The sequence below is a fragment of the Zosterops lateralis genome, assembly GCF_965231275.1.
Source record: "Zosterops lateralis genome assembly, chromosome: 11".
Classification (NCBI taxonomy): domain Eukaryota; kingdom Metazoa; phylum Chordata; class Aves; order Passeriformes; family Zosteropidae; genus Zosterops; species Zosterops lateralis.
The window spans coordinates 17,712,350-17,731,947 of record NC_139771.1 but is presented as its reverse complement, the minus strand read 5'-3'; the positions used below and the strand labels follow the sequence as shown (position 1 = coordinate 17,731,947).

General features: G+C 39.8%; 1 protein-coding gene across 1 annotated transcript in view; it reads left to right on the top strand.

Moving 5' to 3' along the window:
* Positions 1–2,746: 2,746 nt before the first annotated feature.
* Positions 2,747–19,598, top strand: part of MDFIC2 (MyoD family inhibitor domain containing 2) — a gene marked incomplete at its 3' end in the record, with an annotated part of 44,126 nt that continues 27,274 nt past the window's right edge. Inside the window, exons 1-2 of the mRNA XM_083869313.1 lie at positions 2,747–2,843; positions 3,513–3,600. Of these exons, the coding sequence (XP_083725439.1) occupies positions 3,513–3,600 (88 nt within the window). The 5' untranslated portion in view covers positions 2,747–2,843. The remainder of the gene's footprint in view (positions 2,844–3,512; positions 3,601–19,598) is intronic.

Here is a 19,598-nt window from a genome sequence, read left to right as displayed (position 1 = left end):
TCTTTAACTCTGCAAAGACTTGACTGCAGTCCCAGTTGAGCAGACCAGAAAAATATACTCTTGAATCTCAACAAGCACTTGATACAGTACATTTATCTGGGTACTGATTGATACCACATCTATTTTGGCATTATGATTTTTATTTTTAATCCTCCATTTAAATACCCTATTTCACAGCCTAGAAGGAAAATGAACATGGGATGGCCCATAGATATTTAGTAGCTATAAAATAAAACCCTATAAAATGAAAGTGAAATGAATTATCAAACCATAAACTAAAGTTCGGTGTTTAAAATGGGCCAGGGCTCTAAAAATTCAATTACAGCTTTAACAGAAACAAGTTTACTCAATATTTTAATAACCTTCTGTCCTAATGTTTTTTTCTTCCTTTTCAAAGCCTGGCATTACTGAGGATGTATGGCAAGGTTGTCTTTCCTCTAACTACTTTAAGATTGATTAGGAAACAGAAATATTGATGCATTTATCCAAAATAACTTAATTAAATGAAGCAAAAAATAGTACACAGGAAAATGTCTCAGTAGAAAACTGGAGCTGATCAAGATTATGAAAGGTTATATTTGATATTCCTGGATTGAAAACATTAGGACCACTAATTGAATAGCAGTAATGGATAATACAAAGAGCAAGAAAGTTATTTAGTGTTTTCTTAACTCACTGGTGGGTTATTACATGTTCAGTAACTTCTGTAGGTTTACAAGCTACCAACACTTGGGGGTCCTGCAGGACAGCAGGTGCAGAGAACATCTCAGAGCACTGATCTGCATCACCTTTGTTGGAGCTCAAATCCAAATGTATAAAACCCCATGAACAGTCAGGTCTGTGTTCGCTTGGTGTTGTCAAATTGGTATTGTCATAGTTTGGGGGACACATTCAGCAATAGGCTGTCTTCAAGCACCACTGGTGCTCACATTCCTGGAGGCTGAGCCCAGGCTCAATCTTGTCTCTCGATGGCTTCAAAGGGAGTTTAAGTGACAAAACCCTTGAAGGACAAGACCTCAGGGGTTGTTATCCCAAGCCACAGCAGTTTTCAGGTCTGTGGTTTTAGAAGGGCTTTCTCCTCATCTGTTTTACTTTCTTTGGGAAAGGCCTTGGGATTTTGACAAAACCTCTAGAAAAACAGTGAGGATATGCAAGATGAACTAGAGAACTTTCACTCTAGTTTAGTTTGGAAACCTCCCATATCTTCATTTTAAACAGTGGCTTCTGAAATGCAGAGTAGCACCAGATCCAAGTTACAACCAGAGAGGTTCAGAGTGCTCTCTGTGGAGCCCAGATGACTTTGTTAGGACCCACCAGGAGCTCCACAGCCTCAAAAATCCAGCTGAAGAACCAACACACTGATAAACTCAAAACACTGCAGATACAACAAAAATAGGTGTTTCTGGGAGAACAAGGAAATGCAATTGTAGACATGATTCTCAAAGCTGCATCCAAGGAGAATGGAAAAAAGACCTTAAAATACTACCCCTAGAGTTTCCCCCCTGTGGTTGCAATTGTTTCTGAAGTACCCTGCTTAAAATAGATTTTCAAACTATGCAAGACTAATCATTGCAATTTGGAGAGGTAAGTAGGCACTTAGCATGCAGTTCACAATTAGCTAAAGATGGTAGAAGAATCTCAGTCAGGTTGGCACAAGAGATTTTTAGAAAAAGAAAAAAAAGAAAGAAAACATTTTTTTTCTAGCGAGAATGACATGTGATGGGAGAATAGAGGAAGATAATTGTCATAACAAAGGGAATATGTTATTATTTATTGGCCACACTTAAGCACTGGAATCCTGGATTATAGTATCTGGTGACAAATGCTGCTTGGAATTTTGTAAATATCACTTAAAAAGTATGATAAATGAGCGATTCTGCACCTACAACCAACCCTTTCAAAATTCAGTCCTGGGAAGCAGAGTGACTTTTTTTGTCCTATCTGAAAAGATGAAATGCCTGAGCACCCTAAAATCTTGTTCTCTTCAGGCTTCACCCTACTCCTACTGCCATTAGAGCAACATTGCTGGTAACTTTGGCAAGACAAATTTTAAAACCAACTAACAAACTGAACTTCGTGGTGCCTTCAAGGCCCGGCATAGCCCACCCAGGTGGTCCCCTGCCCTGTTGTGTTGCTATCAAGCCCACCCAGCCTTGTGCTGTCCCCAGCAGGGATCACTCAGTCCAGGGGCACTGGAGGGAAGGGCTGAGCTGCCCTTCACCTTCCTGAGCTGGGGAGGGTCACAGCACTCAGCTCCCCACGGGCTGAGACCACTTCTTTGCCAAAGTGACAGCTGTAAATAGATATTTAGTGCCTAATTTCTATATCCTCCAGTATCTTAACTTATATTTAGCCAAAACCATGACACATTTATCTGATTTGTTGCTATTAATTTCCTGGTTCCCTTTCTATTTTCTTCCTCCTCTCACAGTTATGGGTTATGAACTGCAGTAATAACATTTCCAAACCAATTTTTTTCTATTTGAAAAGCTTCAGATTTTTTTTATTTATTTAATTTTTTTTTAACCACTCCACCAGTTCTGGGATGCTGATTACCCTCCTCCTTCCATACCCTCCTCATCTCTAGAAGTGCATGCAAACAACAATGTGGAGGGGGGGGGGGAGAAAAAAAATCCCCAAACCCTCAGCAGTAAGTTGGCTGATGCTGGCAGCAAGACAAATCTGGCACCACACAGCAGGCAGGCAGAGAGTTGCACTGCTCATCCTTTCTGTTTGCCGTGTGTGGGAATGCTGGACACCAACACCCAGCGAGGGACTCGGCCGAAAGCTCCTCTCCTCAACGCCTGAACCCTGCTGCTCCCTGCCCCGGGTGGGAGATACAGGTAAAACCAGAGAAATGCTTCAGCTGCCTGCATTCAGTGGCAATAGAGAGCAGTTAGGAGAAGCCCAGGCTGCCTAATGTTATTCCTAGCAGTAAGGCACACTGCAGGGGCTGTGCACGTAATGCCCTCAGGTACCGGGACTGGTTGGGGATTTTTCACTTTGCAGCAAATAAATTGGTGTAAATGGCAGTAAAGATTTCCTTTTTTTTGGGGGGGTGCAGTTTGTTCAAGTTGCCTTTATAAATATTTATTACTATTTATATAATTATAGCTCTCTGACAGCAGGCTTTGCAGCAACTTTGAGCCACAATAAACAGGCAGCCCTGGATGCCTCCTCCTCAGCCTGACCGTACCTATTCTATGTGTTATATGTTTATCTATTACCACCATGCTTTGAGCTTATAATTTATTTCATAATGTAATTTATAGTTACATTAAAAAAAGCTTCCCTTTACAAACAGCAGCCATGTAATATTGATAAAGCATTTAGGGACGGAACATAAATTCAACGGCTCAGATATTATGTAGTATCAATAATCTGCAGGGAAAAAAAGTGTCTGTGTAAGTATGCACAATTTATTATGGCAGGAACCTAAACAGAGAACATCTTTCTCTGTCAAACTTTCTCTAAGAGAACTTGACATCCCTGAATTCTTTTCCCTCCCACAGATGTCAGAGGACAAGACAGACAAGGTAAAAATCAAAGCAGCTGAAAGTTTTGAACATGACAAGCAAAATATTTCTTGGCTGAAAAAAGGTAAGCTACTTTGAGTTATTAGTTACTGGTTTGTGTTCAGACATTTCTCTTTTTCTTAAAAAAAAAAATAAAATTAAACAAATGGATTGAATATGGCCTGAAATTTCTGCCATAAAAATTCCATCGCTTGACTTCTGTGCAATATGCACATACAATTTATTTTGGTACAGGAAGGCCTAAATTACTATATTTTAAAATAACCTGAAAGCTCGTTTTTCTAATGTCCTTGCATTCCTGGGAAAGTTTTGTTGGACCTGAACTATAAGTATGGATGATCATCTTATTTCTGACAAAAAATTTTAATAACCAAAACTCTTACTGAGTTGGATTAGTATTATTAAGTATTATTAATAATAATTTTCTCAAACATGAGTAAAGATCAAGCCTGAATCTTTGGATTTGGCAGCGTTTTATCTTAGAATAAAGTAACGTCGGATGTCAGCGCTTTGGATGTACAGAAACATAGACCCTCAAATGTTGAGAAGTCATGAAAGACAAGTATGGGAACCTTTCAGGTTTAAAAGGCTGTAAAGGAAAGGGCTTTCAGTAATTAATTTGCAAGAAATAGCAGTATTTAAAATATTGCATTCTATTTATTAAGCTACTTTTTTTAAAAAAAAGAAGAAAAAATTGTAACGATTTCCTTATTGTTTGTACACATAAAGAAGGAAGGTTATTAGGATATATCTCTTTCTGAAAAAAAATGATGTGCCTAGTTATAACATAGCCCATTACATCTTTATGCAAATTTGTTGAATTAAATGGAAATTCCAATAGTAGGCTTTCAAGATGCACAAGATAGAAATTAAATGTCCATGACTGGGTGCAAATCATGGTTTTTAATGAAAACAGCTGTATCCTAATCCTAAAAGAAATTATTTTGGGAAGACTCAACAAGTGACCTCATGTTTTGAAAACACCAGCTGTGGGGGTATTGGGCAAAAGGCACATTTATAGCCACTGTTATGTCATCTGCAAGATGTGCATCACTATTTTAAGCTCATGCCATTAGTTGTACGTTAGATCTTTTAGCTGAAAAGGAGTTTGCAGCAAAGCAGGCTTGAATTAATGTCCCTGCCTTGCAGCCTTCCATGTTGATGCAGCATTTGCACAGAATGAAAAGCTCCCACTGGAGCAGGGCTCAGTGACCAGCAGGGCTCAATGACCAGCAGGGCTCACTGACCAGCAGGGCTCAGTGATCAGCAGGGCTCAATGACCAGCAGGGCTCACTGACCACCACACAGGCTTGGCCTGACTGGACACCCAAATCCCTCTGCTTGCAAGGGGTCAGTTCACTTCCACAACAACCCAGCAAGGAGAAACTTTGTAGTTTGAGTGTCCCAGAGAGGGATGGGAGTGAGCAAACAGCAAACATGCAACTGAATTGAGTATTTATTCCATTGCTAGAGAGTAGAACACAAGATATTTGCAACTTTACAAAGGGATATAAAAGTCCAAAGGACTTTAATGTGTCTCTGAACAGGTAAGACTGATGTCAGAGTCCCATATTGTTATTTAGCCTCTGGTCCAGACCTCCTCCAGGAGCCAGGTTCATCCCTCACAGCTGTAGACTACCTGAGCTCATTTCATTAAGTGACACTACTTCACAAGGTTTTATTTCTCCAGTTCCAAAGGAGAGACCCCATGCAGAGTTTCAGTATCATTAGCAACGTTTTGATTGTTCTGTGCTTGGAGGAGCTACAATCTCTCAGAAAGAGCCAAGTGTTGACTGTTGGCACTTCTTTCCAAAGTGCCAGGGAGCAGAATTGGGCCTTGAAAATCTTCTACAGCAGCTGAGTCAATAACTGAATGTGTCTCATGAGGGAAGCAATTTTTCCTTGAAATAAGAATATGGAAATTATTTTATCTTAAATTGAAGTTTGTTTTTTAAGAAAATTGTTGTTGTTTCTTTGCTTTAAGCACTTCTGTGGCATGCACTGGGAATTTAGAATATGGTGAAACAAATTGTCTGGAGCAGAAGCTTAACTTCTATGTTTAAATGTTTTAAAAATACCTCATGTATAGATTTCAGGCATTCCAATAAACAAAGAATTGTGGAGAACAGACTTGCACTGTTTCCATCAGGCACAGTAAGAAGACTATATGTTCTTTTAGCATCCAGTGTTAAAGAAAAGTTATTTTTATTCATGGTTTTCTATTGATTATTTGTTCCTTCTAAAAGAAACAATCATGAACCACATAGTATCAGAAATAAACAACTAGGCTGTGGTTTTAGTGTCTTTCCTAGACTTCAGTTTTTCCTAATGCTTTGCAAAGTAAAAGCTCATGGACTGGTTGTACAGGGGGTCAACAGCAAAATAAGTTATCTATAAATTTTTTGTTTCAGCATTAGAAAATTTAATTGGGGCAGGAAGGGTTTGATCTGGCTGCCAGTTATTTATCTTCTACTTTTTTCTTGAAAGAAGATAATTTACTTCTGTCTTGAACCCTCTAAGAGCAGAAATCAAAGCCTCGTTCTGAGGGAGAACTTTCTCAAAGCAAAACAGAAACCAAACCAGCCTTGTCAAAAGTATTACAGAAAAACAGTAGGCTGAGCATCTAGGGTTGTATCTTATCAGCAGGAAGAGAATAAACAGTTCAGCTCATGGCTCTGCCTCTAAATAAGTGATTTTTACTCACTGATGTGCCCTCGCCCCCCTGCCACGGGTGCACCAGGAAACTGATGGCGGTTAAAGATGACACAGGGACAAAAATGTTGCACAAGTCAGCACAGTCTGGGACAGAAACATGTACATAATCATGGTCTGTATTTTTTTTTAAAGGACAATGACTAGTTTATCCTTTTCTTTTCTGCTTCTACTACAAGCCTTTTTCTGGTGAAGGGTTCTCTACAGTACCTGCAGAATGTAGAACCATAATGAAATAGCAATCAAAATGTAAACAGGGGAGAAGAGTGTTAAATGTGCTTTCTAGATTAACTTACACTTTAAAAAGTCCCAAAACATCTGTCTCCTGAGGCAGAGAGCACTGAAGTCTAGATGTGGATAACATGGAAGACTCCCGGGGCTGAAAGTGAGAACAAAGGTGGTGGAATGTTTACAGTCCTATTCCAAGATGTCTCAGGGTAAGGAATTTATACACCAGAAATGTTTCCCGATAGCATGGAATATTCTCCAGGACTATTTATTTCTAAAGATCACACAACAGATGAGAAACCCTGCATCTGGAGGGGATGCATCAGACCATCACATGCAAATGAACCAGAATCTGTATGAATCAGCTTGGAGAAAAGGCAGTTCTACTTGTCTGACCTTAACACTGATGTGAATCAACCCAAGGAAAGTCTGGGATATAGCAGCAAAACCACACAATGGCTCCTGTTTTGTGTAGAAGTGGAGACAGTTATTGGTGTTTTGGGAAGAAGATGGGAGCTGGTTTTGGATGGAGATACAGAGATCCCCGTGTCAGTGCTTACAAAACATCAGAACAGAATAACATAGGTTCAATTAGCAAAGCAACACTTCAAAAGTTATCTGCCATGAGAAACTGGAGCAGGAATCCTCAGTGCAGGAATCATCACTGCATGTGCTATCCCCACTTATGCACATTTTGCCCTGACACGCACAAAATAACGTAAATGGCAGTGCCTAGAATATGGCACATATAAATAAAGAACAGCCAATATAACTTGAAGATAATATTTGAGAAATGTCCCCTGCAAGGCCTTGCATCCCCACCTGCTTCATGCACTCACAAGGTTCCACAGAGAGAGAGAGTGTCAGGAAAAGTGGGAAGTGTTTTAAAATTTAAAAAAAAAAAAAAAAAAAAAAAAAAAAAAAAAAAAAAAAAAAGAGGAAGAAAGAGGGGATATTAAAATTAGGTGTTAGGAAGAAAATCTTCCCTGTGAGGGTGGGCAGCCCTGGCACAGGGTGCCCAGAGCAGCTGTGGCTGCCCCTGGATCCCTGGAAGTGTCCAAGGCCAGGTTCTTTGGGGCTTGGAGCACCCTGGGATAGTGAAATATGTTCCTGCCCATGGCAGAGGATGGAACTGGATGACCTTAGAGGTCCCTTCCAACCCAAACCACTCCATGATTCTGGGATTCGATGAACAACAAGCAAATCATCACACCACAAACAAGAAGAATCTCTGGGTCTCTAACCCAACATGGCCATGGGAGGGTCCTGTAAACTCTGGAAGCTGCACAAAACATGCTTTCAGAAAGGCAGCACTCAAGGATGAGCAGCACTCTCAGGATGATCTCACTGACTCTGGAATGGTCCCACCTTGCCCAGCACAGCCACATCCCTTCCTCTTCCACATGGGCCAGGAGCTCCTTCCACCATGGCAGTGATTTAGTGCCAGATTAGCAGCCCATCTGCTGGGAAAGGAGGGAGGTCAAAGCAGAGCTAAATTCACACCAGCCTCAGCATGTGGCTTTTGGAGCTCCTTACAAACAAATCTCTTGGTATCCCTCGATGATTGCAGCCATATGGATAGGTGGGAGCGGGCAGGAGCTTTATCTGACGGACGTAAAGCTATAAAAGGTGACACTGATTTTGCACAGGGACCGCAGTGGTCTGTTCACTATTTCTGCATCCACTGCAAATGCAAGGGGAAAAAAAAATAATGTTTGAGGGCCTCACACTGCCCTCCCATGGTTTCATCCCAAACTGGCCACGGCAGCCCAGGAACGCAGATCCAAGTCTCACAGAAATGAAATTTCATTTCAGGATATTTTCACACAAAGCCCTCCTGTTTTATGCTGCCCAGCTGTGTACACAAATGCCCTCCCATATATAACTTCCAGTGAAAAGTTAATGAAATGGCTTCCTTGCTCTCTTGCCAAAAATATAACTGAAAGTCTAATCTCAAGACTTTCTCCAAAATAGCCCCTTTTTGCACTAAAAATCTCATAAATCAGAAACATTTTTGTCTAAAATAAGGCTGTTTTCATTGTCTTGCAAATAGTAAAAAGTCTAGCCCCAATTTCTTTAATCCACTGCTCCAGCCAGCAGATTTTCACTGTAGGGTAAAAATTCAGTCCAGTACTGAGGGTCAGTGCAAGGTCAGCACTTAAACCATAAAATAGGGCTTAAGTGGTAAATAGAGCCTCTGTTCAGGATTATATTTCACCCCTTAAAAGGACTACATTTCATATGAAAAGAGAGATTTACTTATATCATAGACCTGGCTGTAGTGACATTATTCAAATTATGCCTGATTCCAGTATTAATCCCATTGGGTGAGACTGGGCCACAATTCTTCATGGTACATCCCAACACAGGAAGAGACTATTCCTGACTTCACCAAAACTTCCCACAGCCTGGTCTGGGATAAGAGGAAAAGCTTTCTATATGGCAGCACTCAAAAATGCCTTTTTCCAAGAACACTCCTTTCCCATTTACCCAGGGGCTTGGAGAGAATTTTACAAGCATTAATAGAGTGGGAAGGACACAATGCCACGAGACTGGTATTGCAGAAGGAGAATTGTCCCAGAGACACTCAGGGAGTTTCCCAGTTTTTACAACCTCCTAGTTTTATCCCTGGTTTGGGAGGATTGGAGTAAAAGTATGAGGCTTGTACTATTGCTGAGACTATTCTCAGCAGAGTGTTTTGATCTGAATTGCATCCCTTCATTTAGGGAGTTAAATGACATTTTTAGAATTTCTTCCTAAAATTTCACAAGTCAGTGAATGCAATTTTATATACAAGCTTGGACACTTGTTTCCTGAATTTTGCTGACTTGGGTCCAGAAGCTTTTTTCACTCTCTTCTTTCAGCCTGAATTAAGTCATTGCATTGAAAAGCTTTATAGAAGACTGATAGCAAAGAAAGACTTCTCAGTTTCATATAACAGAAAATGCCAAATGCTTCTCAGATGAATGTTCTAATCCAAGCAGACTGTTTCCAGATAAGAACACCACACACACACACAAAAAAAGAGCCCATTTTAAAACTGATGACAAGGATCCCAGGGGGCTCAAATTCCTGGAAGATGCCTTGTCAGCTTCAGGACTATGACCAAATGAATTAATGAAGACAACCCTTCCTTTAAGTTGTAAAACCGCAGATTTAAAGACTCTTCCAATGGAGAGGGAGTATATGAAATCTGCAATGGTCCCAGCTCACTGCTCCTAATTACAATGTTATAAACTGAGGGATTCTTGACCTTTGAGCTGGAAGATCCCTGAAGATGTCAGACTTTGGATGTACAGTGCAGACAGGGGCACTTCTCTGGGTGACAGTGTCAAAGTTTTTCAGGTTTAAAGTCACACTCCTATGTGTGGATATCCTGGATATCTATTACAAAAATGTTGATTTAGGTTTGATTGCCTGGCGTAAATTTGTTCTACAAAGGAAAAGTTTATTTCATTCAACTGCCGGTGCTGGGGAAGATCTGAATGTATTTTTTCATTCACTACTGGAAGTTTTCCAGACCAATTCTCTTCTTTGCTGTACTTGAGCAAAATATTCAGAATTTTTCCCATCATTGTCAGTAGAATGAAACATGAAATAACACTACAGACACTCTTTAGTTGTTGAGTATTTCGGCAACATAAACATTAAAGCAGAACCCACATGTCCAAGGGCCTCCATAGCACTTCCTACTTAAGATGGCAAACTGGTGCGTGGAAAATCCTAGCCTAAGGGTCAGTGTCAAAGAGATGAATAATTCCATTAAAGCAACAAAGCTGCACTGGCTTGCAAAAAATCTGATTTGTCCCAATATGTTTAAGAATAGATACTACTAATCATCTCGTGGCATCACTGCAGCAGCAGGAACAAAGCCATGGCTCATTTTACCACCTCAGTTCATAGAGGGAAGGGTCAAATGCCAAACTGCTGTGCTAGATCTGAGGCAGTGCAAGCCCATCACAACAAAAACTATGTAGGCCTGATTTACTTTGAGTTAGAAGGCAGAATAATCATGGATTACTCAGAGCCAGTTTTCAGGAAGTGTTTTTATAGGCCTGGGAGATTACACACTGGTATGTGGAGCCAAACTGACAGTCACAGTCATACAGAGGTATAGCAAAGTCCTTGTTCTTGGAGCAGTTCAATGAAATATTCAGATTAAATATAATTAGGTTATGAAAAAAAAAAAAAAATAGACCTCCCCTCATCTGACTGCAGATTTTCAATCATTCTGTAAAATTCAACTGCCTCCAAGTACTCAAGACAAAATGCCATGTGGATGGGCTAAATACTGGGCAGGCTGGTGGTCTATGGCTTTTGAAAGATATTACAGGAAAAAATTAGTTTAAACTTTTCTTCTTAGCTGAGATTCAACAGAATTATTTTCCATCTATTTTTTTGAATAAGTATTTAGAATGAAGTCCAAATGGAAAAAGACATTAAAAGTGACTGCTTTAAATGACCAGTAATAAAATCCTGGACACAAACTCCTTCTCAGAACAGCTTGGTGATTAGATCTGGGACTTCAGTTCTGGGCTCAGAGCACATGAACATATGAGAGTACTCAGACTCACTCCTTCCAGAAGAAGACTCATCCCCAGCTGTCAGACACTCTGTGCAATATCATGGTTTGAGGATTCCCAATTGGTTCTGTCTGGAGTGACCACTTAAAGCTCATTGCTCCAGAGAAAGAATGAAGAACACCTGAGTGAAGGGCAGGAGATAGGTGCCAACTCCTGTCATAAAAAGTATTCAGCTCTCAGTAAAAAGTGGAAAATCTTTGAGATTCAACACCCCATCCAACTTTAATTCCTTGTTTCCTCATCTATTCCCTCAACTTATTGGTCCCAGTTGCCTGACCCTCTGTGTGCACTGTGTAGAAGGTTGAACCAGGGGTTTTGCTGTCTGCTGGACAGAAGGGCACATGCAAAAATGAGGTGCTGAAGCCCTCAGTGTCAGCTGAGTTCCTTAATAACTCCTATTACTCCTGAGATTCATCTCTTTGAAGAGAATTGCACAAGGCCTCTTTACGCCCTAAGTGATATTTCAGTGTTGCAGAGATCTTTGTTATCCCTCTAAACTAAATTAATTTTTATTTTATAAGAGTCAGTCTCTTAAGGTCTCTTGATTATATAGTCTCATTCTAATTTCAGTCTTTAATCTGAATAAACACATTAGAAAAAACACAGACACAATTAACTTAATCATAAATTCAGATGGATTGTTTATTATCTGTCTACTTAATGTGCTTATGATTGCAGCAGTTAAACATGATAATGTTGTCTTCTCTCACATATAAACGAATACACACAGCACAGAAATTTGCCCAGGAAGAAAAACATCTCCCTGAATACATCACTGAGCTCCAGATACAGAGAAGTAGATGCACCACTCACTGCTGTGCTCTACAGAAAAACAAACATTGCCATGATATTGTTGAGACATGAGAGAACTGATTACTGACAGATCATGTTCTTCTTGCTGAAATATGTCTACAAACAGCTTCAAATGAAAGAAGAAGCTACTGCAGCAGAGATGCAGCTAGGAACACTCTTTGCTTATATCACTGCACCTGCAATTTAAAGGAAGTGCAGATTTTGGAAAAATAAGACCACTTGAATTCTTCAGAGTGAGATACAGGTCAAATCAGTATCTTCCAACAGAAGAAAACTCAGACAACAGATTTAGAGAACCTTCTGCTTTGTGATCTTTGTAAATATAATTCTCTTATATAGAAGTTAAACCTTTTAGCACCAAAAATTGTGTTTAGTTACATGCCCATGGCAACTAAAACTTGTGCCAAAACGCTTTCATGTATCTCCAAATGCTTGGATGCCAAAATTTAAATCGAAACATGATTCTTCCTGTTCCTACAGCATATTGAATATGAATAATTATTTCAAGCATGCATCCAAGTTAAGTTGGTGATTACTACACAGAACTCTCTGTCACTAGACTAGTTTTTTAATAACCACACTATATACCGTGATTAAGTTTTATTTGCCTTCAGAATATTCAAATTTTAACTAAATTTATAATCACTACACTTTTCTCCCCCAAACAAGAACCACTGAAAAGTGTCTACTATGAAATTTCACAGGCAAAGGGGAAGAGGAGGGAAAATAAAAGAATGGAAACTCAAAAGTCAACTCAAGTCTTTTCAGTTTCACTTTCTCAACTGTTTCTCTCATCTAAATGTTAAAAAATCGAATTTCCTTATTAAAAGAAAAAGAAGTTGTAGGTTAATTTTGAAGCTCTGAAGTCCATGCTTATATTCCAAGAGTGGGTAAAACAATATAAGAGATGATGAGATTAGGGGAAGAAAGCCAAGAGAATCATAGGAAAAAGCAATTATGGCACCTGGTAGTCATTCTGGCTAGATGACGTGGTGACCAAATTTATTGTCAGCAGATATTTTAAGTGCTTACTATTTAAAAAAATACTATTGCTAATATAAAACAAGGCAAATAAAACCTAGCATAAAGTATTTGAACTGTATCCAATTCAGCTTCCAGCTAAGCAATCTTTTTTTTTTTTTTTTTTTTTTTCCTAGTTTATTTATGATTTAAATAAATAAATAACCCATGAGCTTCAGGAAGATATTCACTGCACTCACACTCTTGGTCCCCAACTTTATGATCAGCCCTGTTCCATCAGAAATTGTAACCACTGGGCAAAGAAATTCCAAACAGCAGTGGAAGCTTCCCCAGCTCTGGCTTGGAGGGAATCACCAATACTTGTAGAAAGATAGTACAGTCCCCATGCCTTGAATTTTTTTCATGAAAAATAAATAAAATATAAAAACTCAGCAGTGGTTTTTACAGTATGACACAGCAGTATTACTTGCATTAGGCCAATTTACCACTTATGATAGCAGTAATAGCACTAAAAGCCAATAAAAGCGGTCTGTTCGTTCAGAGATTGGCTTTTATGGCTTATTCTAAATATTATCAAGTGAATCAAAAGCTGTCATTATAGTGTCTAAAAAGCCTTCGTACCTTGTAAGCAAACAGTGTGACTTTGACAAATAATCATTAATATGCCTGTGTGAGACCAGGGCTAAAAGAGAAAGAAAAAGGAAAACCTAATATTTCACTTTACATAAATCATTAAGATCATTACAGTTAAATTTCACTCAGAATAAAACAGATTTATATGTAAAATGCCATAGTTTTCCCAAGTTGAGTTTTTCCTTTTTTTTTATCTCTGTACATTTTCATGAAACAAGAATTTGTCAGAACACTGAGCAATGGATGATTGGACTACAGTCATGCATCCCCATCAGCTCTGGTAAAACAAATGGTGCACGTGTCTAGTCATTATCTTTTGGGCCACATCTAACCTAATCTTCCCTTGACTCTTATCCTGCCTACCAAAAATTTCTTCTCCATCAACCTTACAGGGGTGGTCTCTCAAGGTCACACCTCCCACAGCCAGAAATCCCTGCTAGCTGGCTCTATAATGCCCTCATTTCTTACTGGATCCCCTTGGGCAGGCATTGCCTGGGCTAACTGGAGACAGGGAGGAAGATGGACAAGGTGGAAACACAGCAGGAGCTTCAGGACACCACGTGGGATGGGACATCACATTTGGGAAGGGTGAGCACAGCACCACATAAGAGAGCAGGTATTGGAAAAGCTGGGCATGGATTGTACAAGAGCTTGACTACATAGTACAGGCTTTTATCAATTAAAGAAAAACTGTCAATACACAAAATAATTAAACTAATAACTATTGTTAAGAAAACAACAGTAAAATCTTAGCTGTGCACACATCACGTGTGAGCCCCTTCTGCTCACAGGATGATTTTTCAGTGCAATGCCAACCAAGGAGCCTCAGTTATGCTGAGCACCTTATGAGGAGCCTGCCCTTAGTTCTGTAGGGCACAGCACTTCCTCAGCCTCCCCTGGGCCCCCAGGCCACCCTCAGTGACCTCTTAAACACTCTGTCAGACATCCAGGCTGCAGGCACGAGACTGTGGCCAACTGAGAGCCCTGGGCCAGGCAGGGCCACCTGTCAAGTGCCCTTGACTACAAGGCTTGGGCAGCTGGTTCAAGCATTCCTGCTCCCACAGGTAGTGCTGTGCCTCTGGGAGGTATTTTTTGGCCACTCTATTTACAGTTTTGGGGCTCCCCAGGGATGGCCAGCTGGCATTGACTGTGTTATGTGATCCACTGCCCAGCTGCACAAAGCACGTGGACAAGCAGGAACATGTGGTGCTGCTCTGCCAGGGGAATTTCCCCCCCAACACGGCCCTTCAACAGCCACGTGTGTTTTGCAGGCAATTTATGAGAGCAGAAACCCCACAGACCTCCCATTCCAAGCTTCTAATTTCATTGGCTGGGGGTTTTTTTCCCCATGAAGAACTTTCCAGAAACACTACATTAAGAGCGAGTTAGAAAGATCCCAGGTAAAAACTCTTACTCCAGGTTTTGCCTAAGGTATCCTAAACCTGTTAGGATTTACTACCTGCTTGTGTTTATCCAAGCAGAGGTGTATTATATTCTTTAAATCTACACCAAGTAGAGCTGCTTCCCTAAAAAACCTACCCATTGAATTATGGGCTTGATTGTTTCAACCCAAAAAGTAAAAAAAAAAAAAAAAAAAAAAAAAAAAAAAAAAAAAAAAAAAGCAGGTAAGAGCTGCTTACCTACTTATAATCATAGAATATTTTGGGATGGAAGCAACCTTAAAAAGACTGTTTTGTTGCCACCCCCCTGCCATGGGCACAACCTTACAAGGATAAAAGGACTTTAATCCATCTGAACTTCATCTTACAGGCAGCAACTACCAATGTCCCTCCTAGACCCAAAACACAAATTAAACATCTGCTTTTCTGTGTCCAGGCTTAAGGTGGTTTAACAGAGGGTCAACCATGAATACCTAGAGAACAGAAGCTGCTCACAATTAATTATGAAATTAATAACGTCAATGTTCCTCTCCCAGTGTTTTGCAGTGTTGATTTCAGTCTCCAGCATTCCTATAAAAGGCGAGAAAAAGATTTTGCCGCTCAAAGATTTGAGTTGTTTGGTCTGTTTGGTTTTCAGGCCATGGGTCTGCAATGCATGTATTCATCACACACGGTTTTCCTGTATTATTTTTCCCAAGGCTTCAATCCCCCCCATACTTTAGCCCCACCTTCATTTCTGTCACACTCAAGTTCTCTCTTACTGCTGAAGAAAATCAGAGCACAGGACACTGCAGGTTGCTGTGCAACCCAAAACAACTCATGCACATGCTGACAAAATTAAAACATCAGATATGATTCTTTAGGCCAAGATCTCAAGGGCAAAGTCACCAGAATTACTCATATGCCTGAAGTTAGGCTTGTGCTTAGGCCTGTTGCTGAATCTGCTTCTGATAGAGGATGAAGAATGCCTTGGTTTTGATTAGAGGCCACATCTTGGCTATAGTGTTGCCCTGTTTCTAATTGTTGGGTTAGTCAAGAAACTCTATCCTTCCACTTGAGACCACCTGGAGAAATACATTCCCCACCCCACCCCCCTAAACTTCTCCCAGGAGCTCAAAACTTGGCATTAATATAATACATATTTTCCATTTTCCCCCCGCTAATGAGATGCATTGATATTTTTACCTGCTCGTACTGTATTTTGTTAATGGGAAATGTTTCAAACACTGTGTGGTAATGGGATATGGGATTATATATTTATTAATCTCAAGAGCACTGTGTAGACCATACCAATAAGTTACAAGCAAACTGGCAGCACAGGGTTTGGGTTCTGGCAGGGAAACCCTTCCAAGCCTTGTCTGTTAGGCTGCATTTGGCTCTGCTTTAAAACTTTATGCTGAGCTAGAGCTGCTTGGGTCAACTGTGATGCAAACTGTGATGCACTGACCCCTCTGCTCTGGGTCAGCCCTGTCACAGCCAGGGTGACCTGCTGGCCAAGGAGATGCACTTTGGGCAGCTGATCATTATGGGTTGCTGCATAATATAGAAAGGACCTTGTTATATGCAGAGGAAACAGAAAGAAAAAGTTAGTTGTGGTGTGTTTCCGCTGACAGAAAAAAAGCTCTTTCCACCCTTGGAGATTGTGTTAATATTCAGTGATGTCTAAATCTGTCTGTATGTGAGTTTACACCAGATGCTGCAGTAAAACCTCACCCTCCACCTTCTCTCCTGCCCAGTAGGTCAGCCTAGACTTCTCAGTTTGGTGGCTTTTACAGAGTTAAAAACATTTTTTGCGTGACTGAAAGACTGTCACTTGAAGATGAAGCCTGATTCGCCTCACAACAGAAAGTTAGGGAAAGTTTGGTGGATTTGCCCTCTGTAATATTTAAGTTTGTGTGCAGCAATAAAAGGAAATAAAAACTCATGGAAAGAGACATTTCCTCTAGGATCAAAGCTGAATTCTTCCAAGAATGGATTCCCAGATTTTACTCAGAAGAAACATTTTTGAGGTCAAACGATTCACAAAGTCCAGCGCTGCTCAGGCACCTTGTTCTCCCTCATGAGGTAAAAAAACCTGACAAATTTTTACTTTTCATTTGAGGGTATCAAATAATTTTCAGCACTTAACCACTAAAGCAGCCTATTTGCTCTGTGAAGGTGATTAATAGGAGTGGAGGTGAAGCAATTACTTGGAAGTGTGATTGCTTTAGGTATATGTAATACTTAGATATTCTAAATATCCAACTTTATGGGTAGCTGAGACCCTTGACTGCAGTTTCCAGTGCCCAGCACCTCTTAATGAAGATGAACTCTGAAGATGAACTCTTCATATAGCCAAGAAATAAACAGAAATAATTTTAACACCCAAAATTAATAGCTGGAGATGAGGTAAAAATCAAGCAGTACTGACATTGATTTTAATGAGAGAAATGAAACCTTAATAAAAATGCCAGCACTGAATTTTTAGAACCTGCCTTTCCCTGATTCTCAGTCTCATTTTCTGTTGTTTGTTTGAAAAAATCTTGGGGGGGAAAAAAAAGGGGCAACACCTACTTTTCTGGCCTGTGATAACCTGGATTGTGCAATACCAGCCTGTTCAAAATATTGCATTTCATTTTATCAGCTCTGAACTGAAGCCATAAAATTGGTTTTAAAACTAAAATTTCACTCCACAAAATAAACATTTTTGAGGCAGATGCCCACAGCTTTGTATGTAAATTTTAAGAGGCTTTGCTCCAGAACTGGTCACTCTGATCTCCTTCTCCCATCAGTGTCCCCAATGAAATGCAGGTTTTGTTAAAAATTAGATCTGAATCCTGTAAGTACCTCCAAATCCTGGATTCCCATGGACTGCCAGGGAAGAGACAGCAGTCACCATTAGCCAGGTACCACACTGGAGTTGTTGGCTTGATTCTTGCCTTGGAATGTATGTAAATTTACACTACAGTTATTTAAGCAGCTGATTTTAAACTGCTTTCTTCATCTACATTGCCCATAATGTACATTATGAAATCCTTATTTTCACTATGGTGAAGACTGCCTAAACTCCAGCTGGATAAAGACTCTATTTGCTTTGTCTAAACAGTGCAAGCTCTCCCATATTCAATGACTACTGGAATTATTGTGTGATCTTTTCAGCTTCTAATGCATATTAATTTGTAATATACAAAACCCTTCAATAAATAATTGTGCAGACTGAATAAAAAAGCAATTTAAACTTTTTCCCCCCCCTAACTGGAGACACTTTTTACAAATAGTTCTTTTAAGTAGTCTTAATAGTATCTCTTTAATATTGCCATTAAAATTCACCAGAGTTCAAGAGCAGAGCAAATTTACATCTGTTAAAATAATGGAATTGACACTGATATTACATCATTGCTATTTTAAATAATCATTCTTCATAATTCTAACCTACTTGCTTTAAGTTGCAAATAAAGGGCTTGTTCTACTTTCATCAAAGTCGATGGCAAAACTCCCTTTTGGCTTCCAGGGAGCAGCACCTAGATTTGGAGACAGGGCTCTCTGCTGATGTGTTGGGGTTTGACTGCATTCACTAATGCAGCAAGGAATAAATCCCTCTGAAAGAAAAATTGCTAAGGAGAGTTCTGTGAGCTCCAGACAGAGAGGATAATTGTGCTGGGCTAGTCTGTTCCCCCCAAAAAAATCACAGAGCTCCATAGACTGCTCTGATTTCCAAGGTAGTTACACTTTTGCTTATTTTCACAAGAAAGCAACATTTTATATAGGTGTTTTTTGCCATTTTAGTGCAATTTTGTGGTTTTACTTCCTCAAAATTTTGGGAGAGATTGTTTGAAAAGAAGCATAATGACTACCCTCACAAATTCACTTTCTCCTGGGAGAACATTAGAACTTTCACTGAAATTACGTAAGTGTTCTATGAACAATTCAAACTGAACCTAAAGGAATTAAAAATATACACCATACACAGCTGGAAGGCCACCTAAGAAGGTGAATCAACATAGCTCTTTCCATGATGACAGCAGAAAATGAAGCAAGGATTTTTTAAGAAATATAGAAGATAAAGGCTAGAGCTGACACTATGTAAAACTGGAGGAAAAAATAGACTTTTCATTATCCATTAAGCACTCAAATGAACACAGTTTTGTACCTGACTTTACCTGAGCTGCTTTTGTGCTCTTCAGAAAAAATAAATCTGAGTCCACATTGCAGCTGATCATCTGTAAAATCAGCATAATTCAGCTGTCTATGTAGACCTCAAGTTTTCAGGGACAGAGACGTTTCACCTGTGTCTGCACTGAGCACTAAGTGTGACAGATTTCTGGCCATGGCAGAAATCACCAGTCACTCCAACAACTCTGTGCTAATGCACCACTGAAATATGCTGAACATTTACAGGACAATAACCACCAGCTGAGTCTTAACCATAATTTTGCACTGCAGTAACGGGGCTGTTACATGTTATCTGGGAACCAGAGAACTTTATTAGTAGTGTCATAAAAGCTAAGGCAGAATCAAGCCCTTGTCCCAGCACCGCTGACACTGCCTGTTATAAAATAAGATATCCATCAAGCATGCTTAGGTCCTTACTGAAATGGCAATTGCCTTGGGTGTCTTTAAGGGTAAATTGATTTAAAAGAAAACCACATGAGAGAACAAAATGTGACCCTTTACTGTGAAGAAAAGCATAAGTAAGCAGCACCACCAAGACCAGGAGGAAACAAATTATTCCA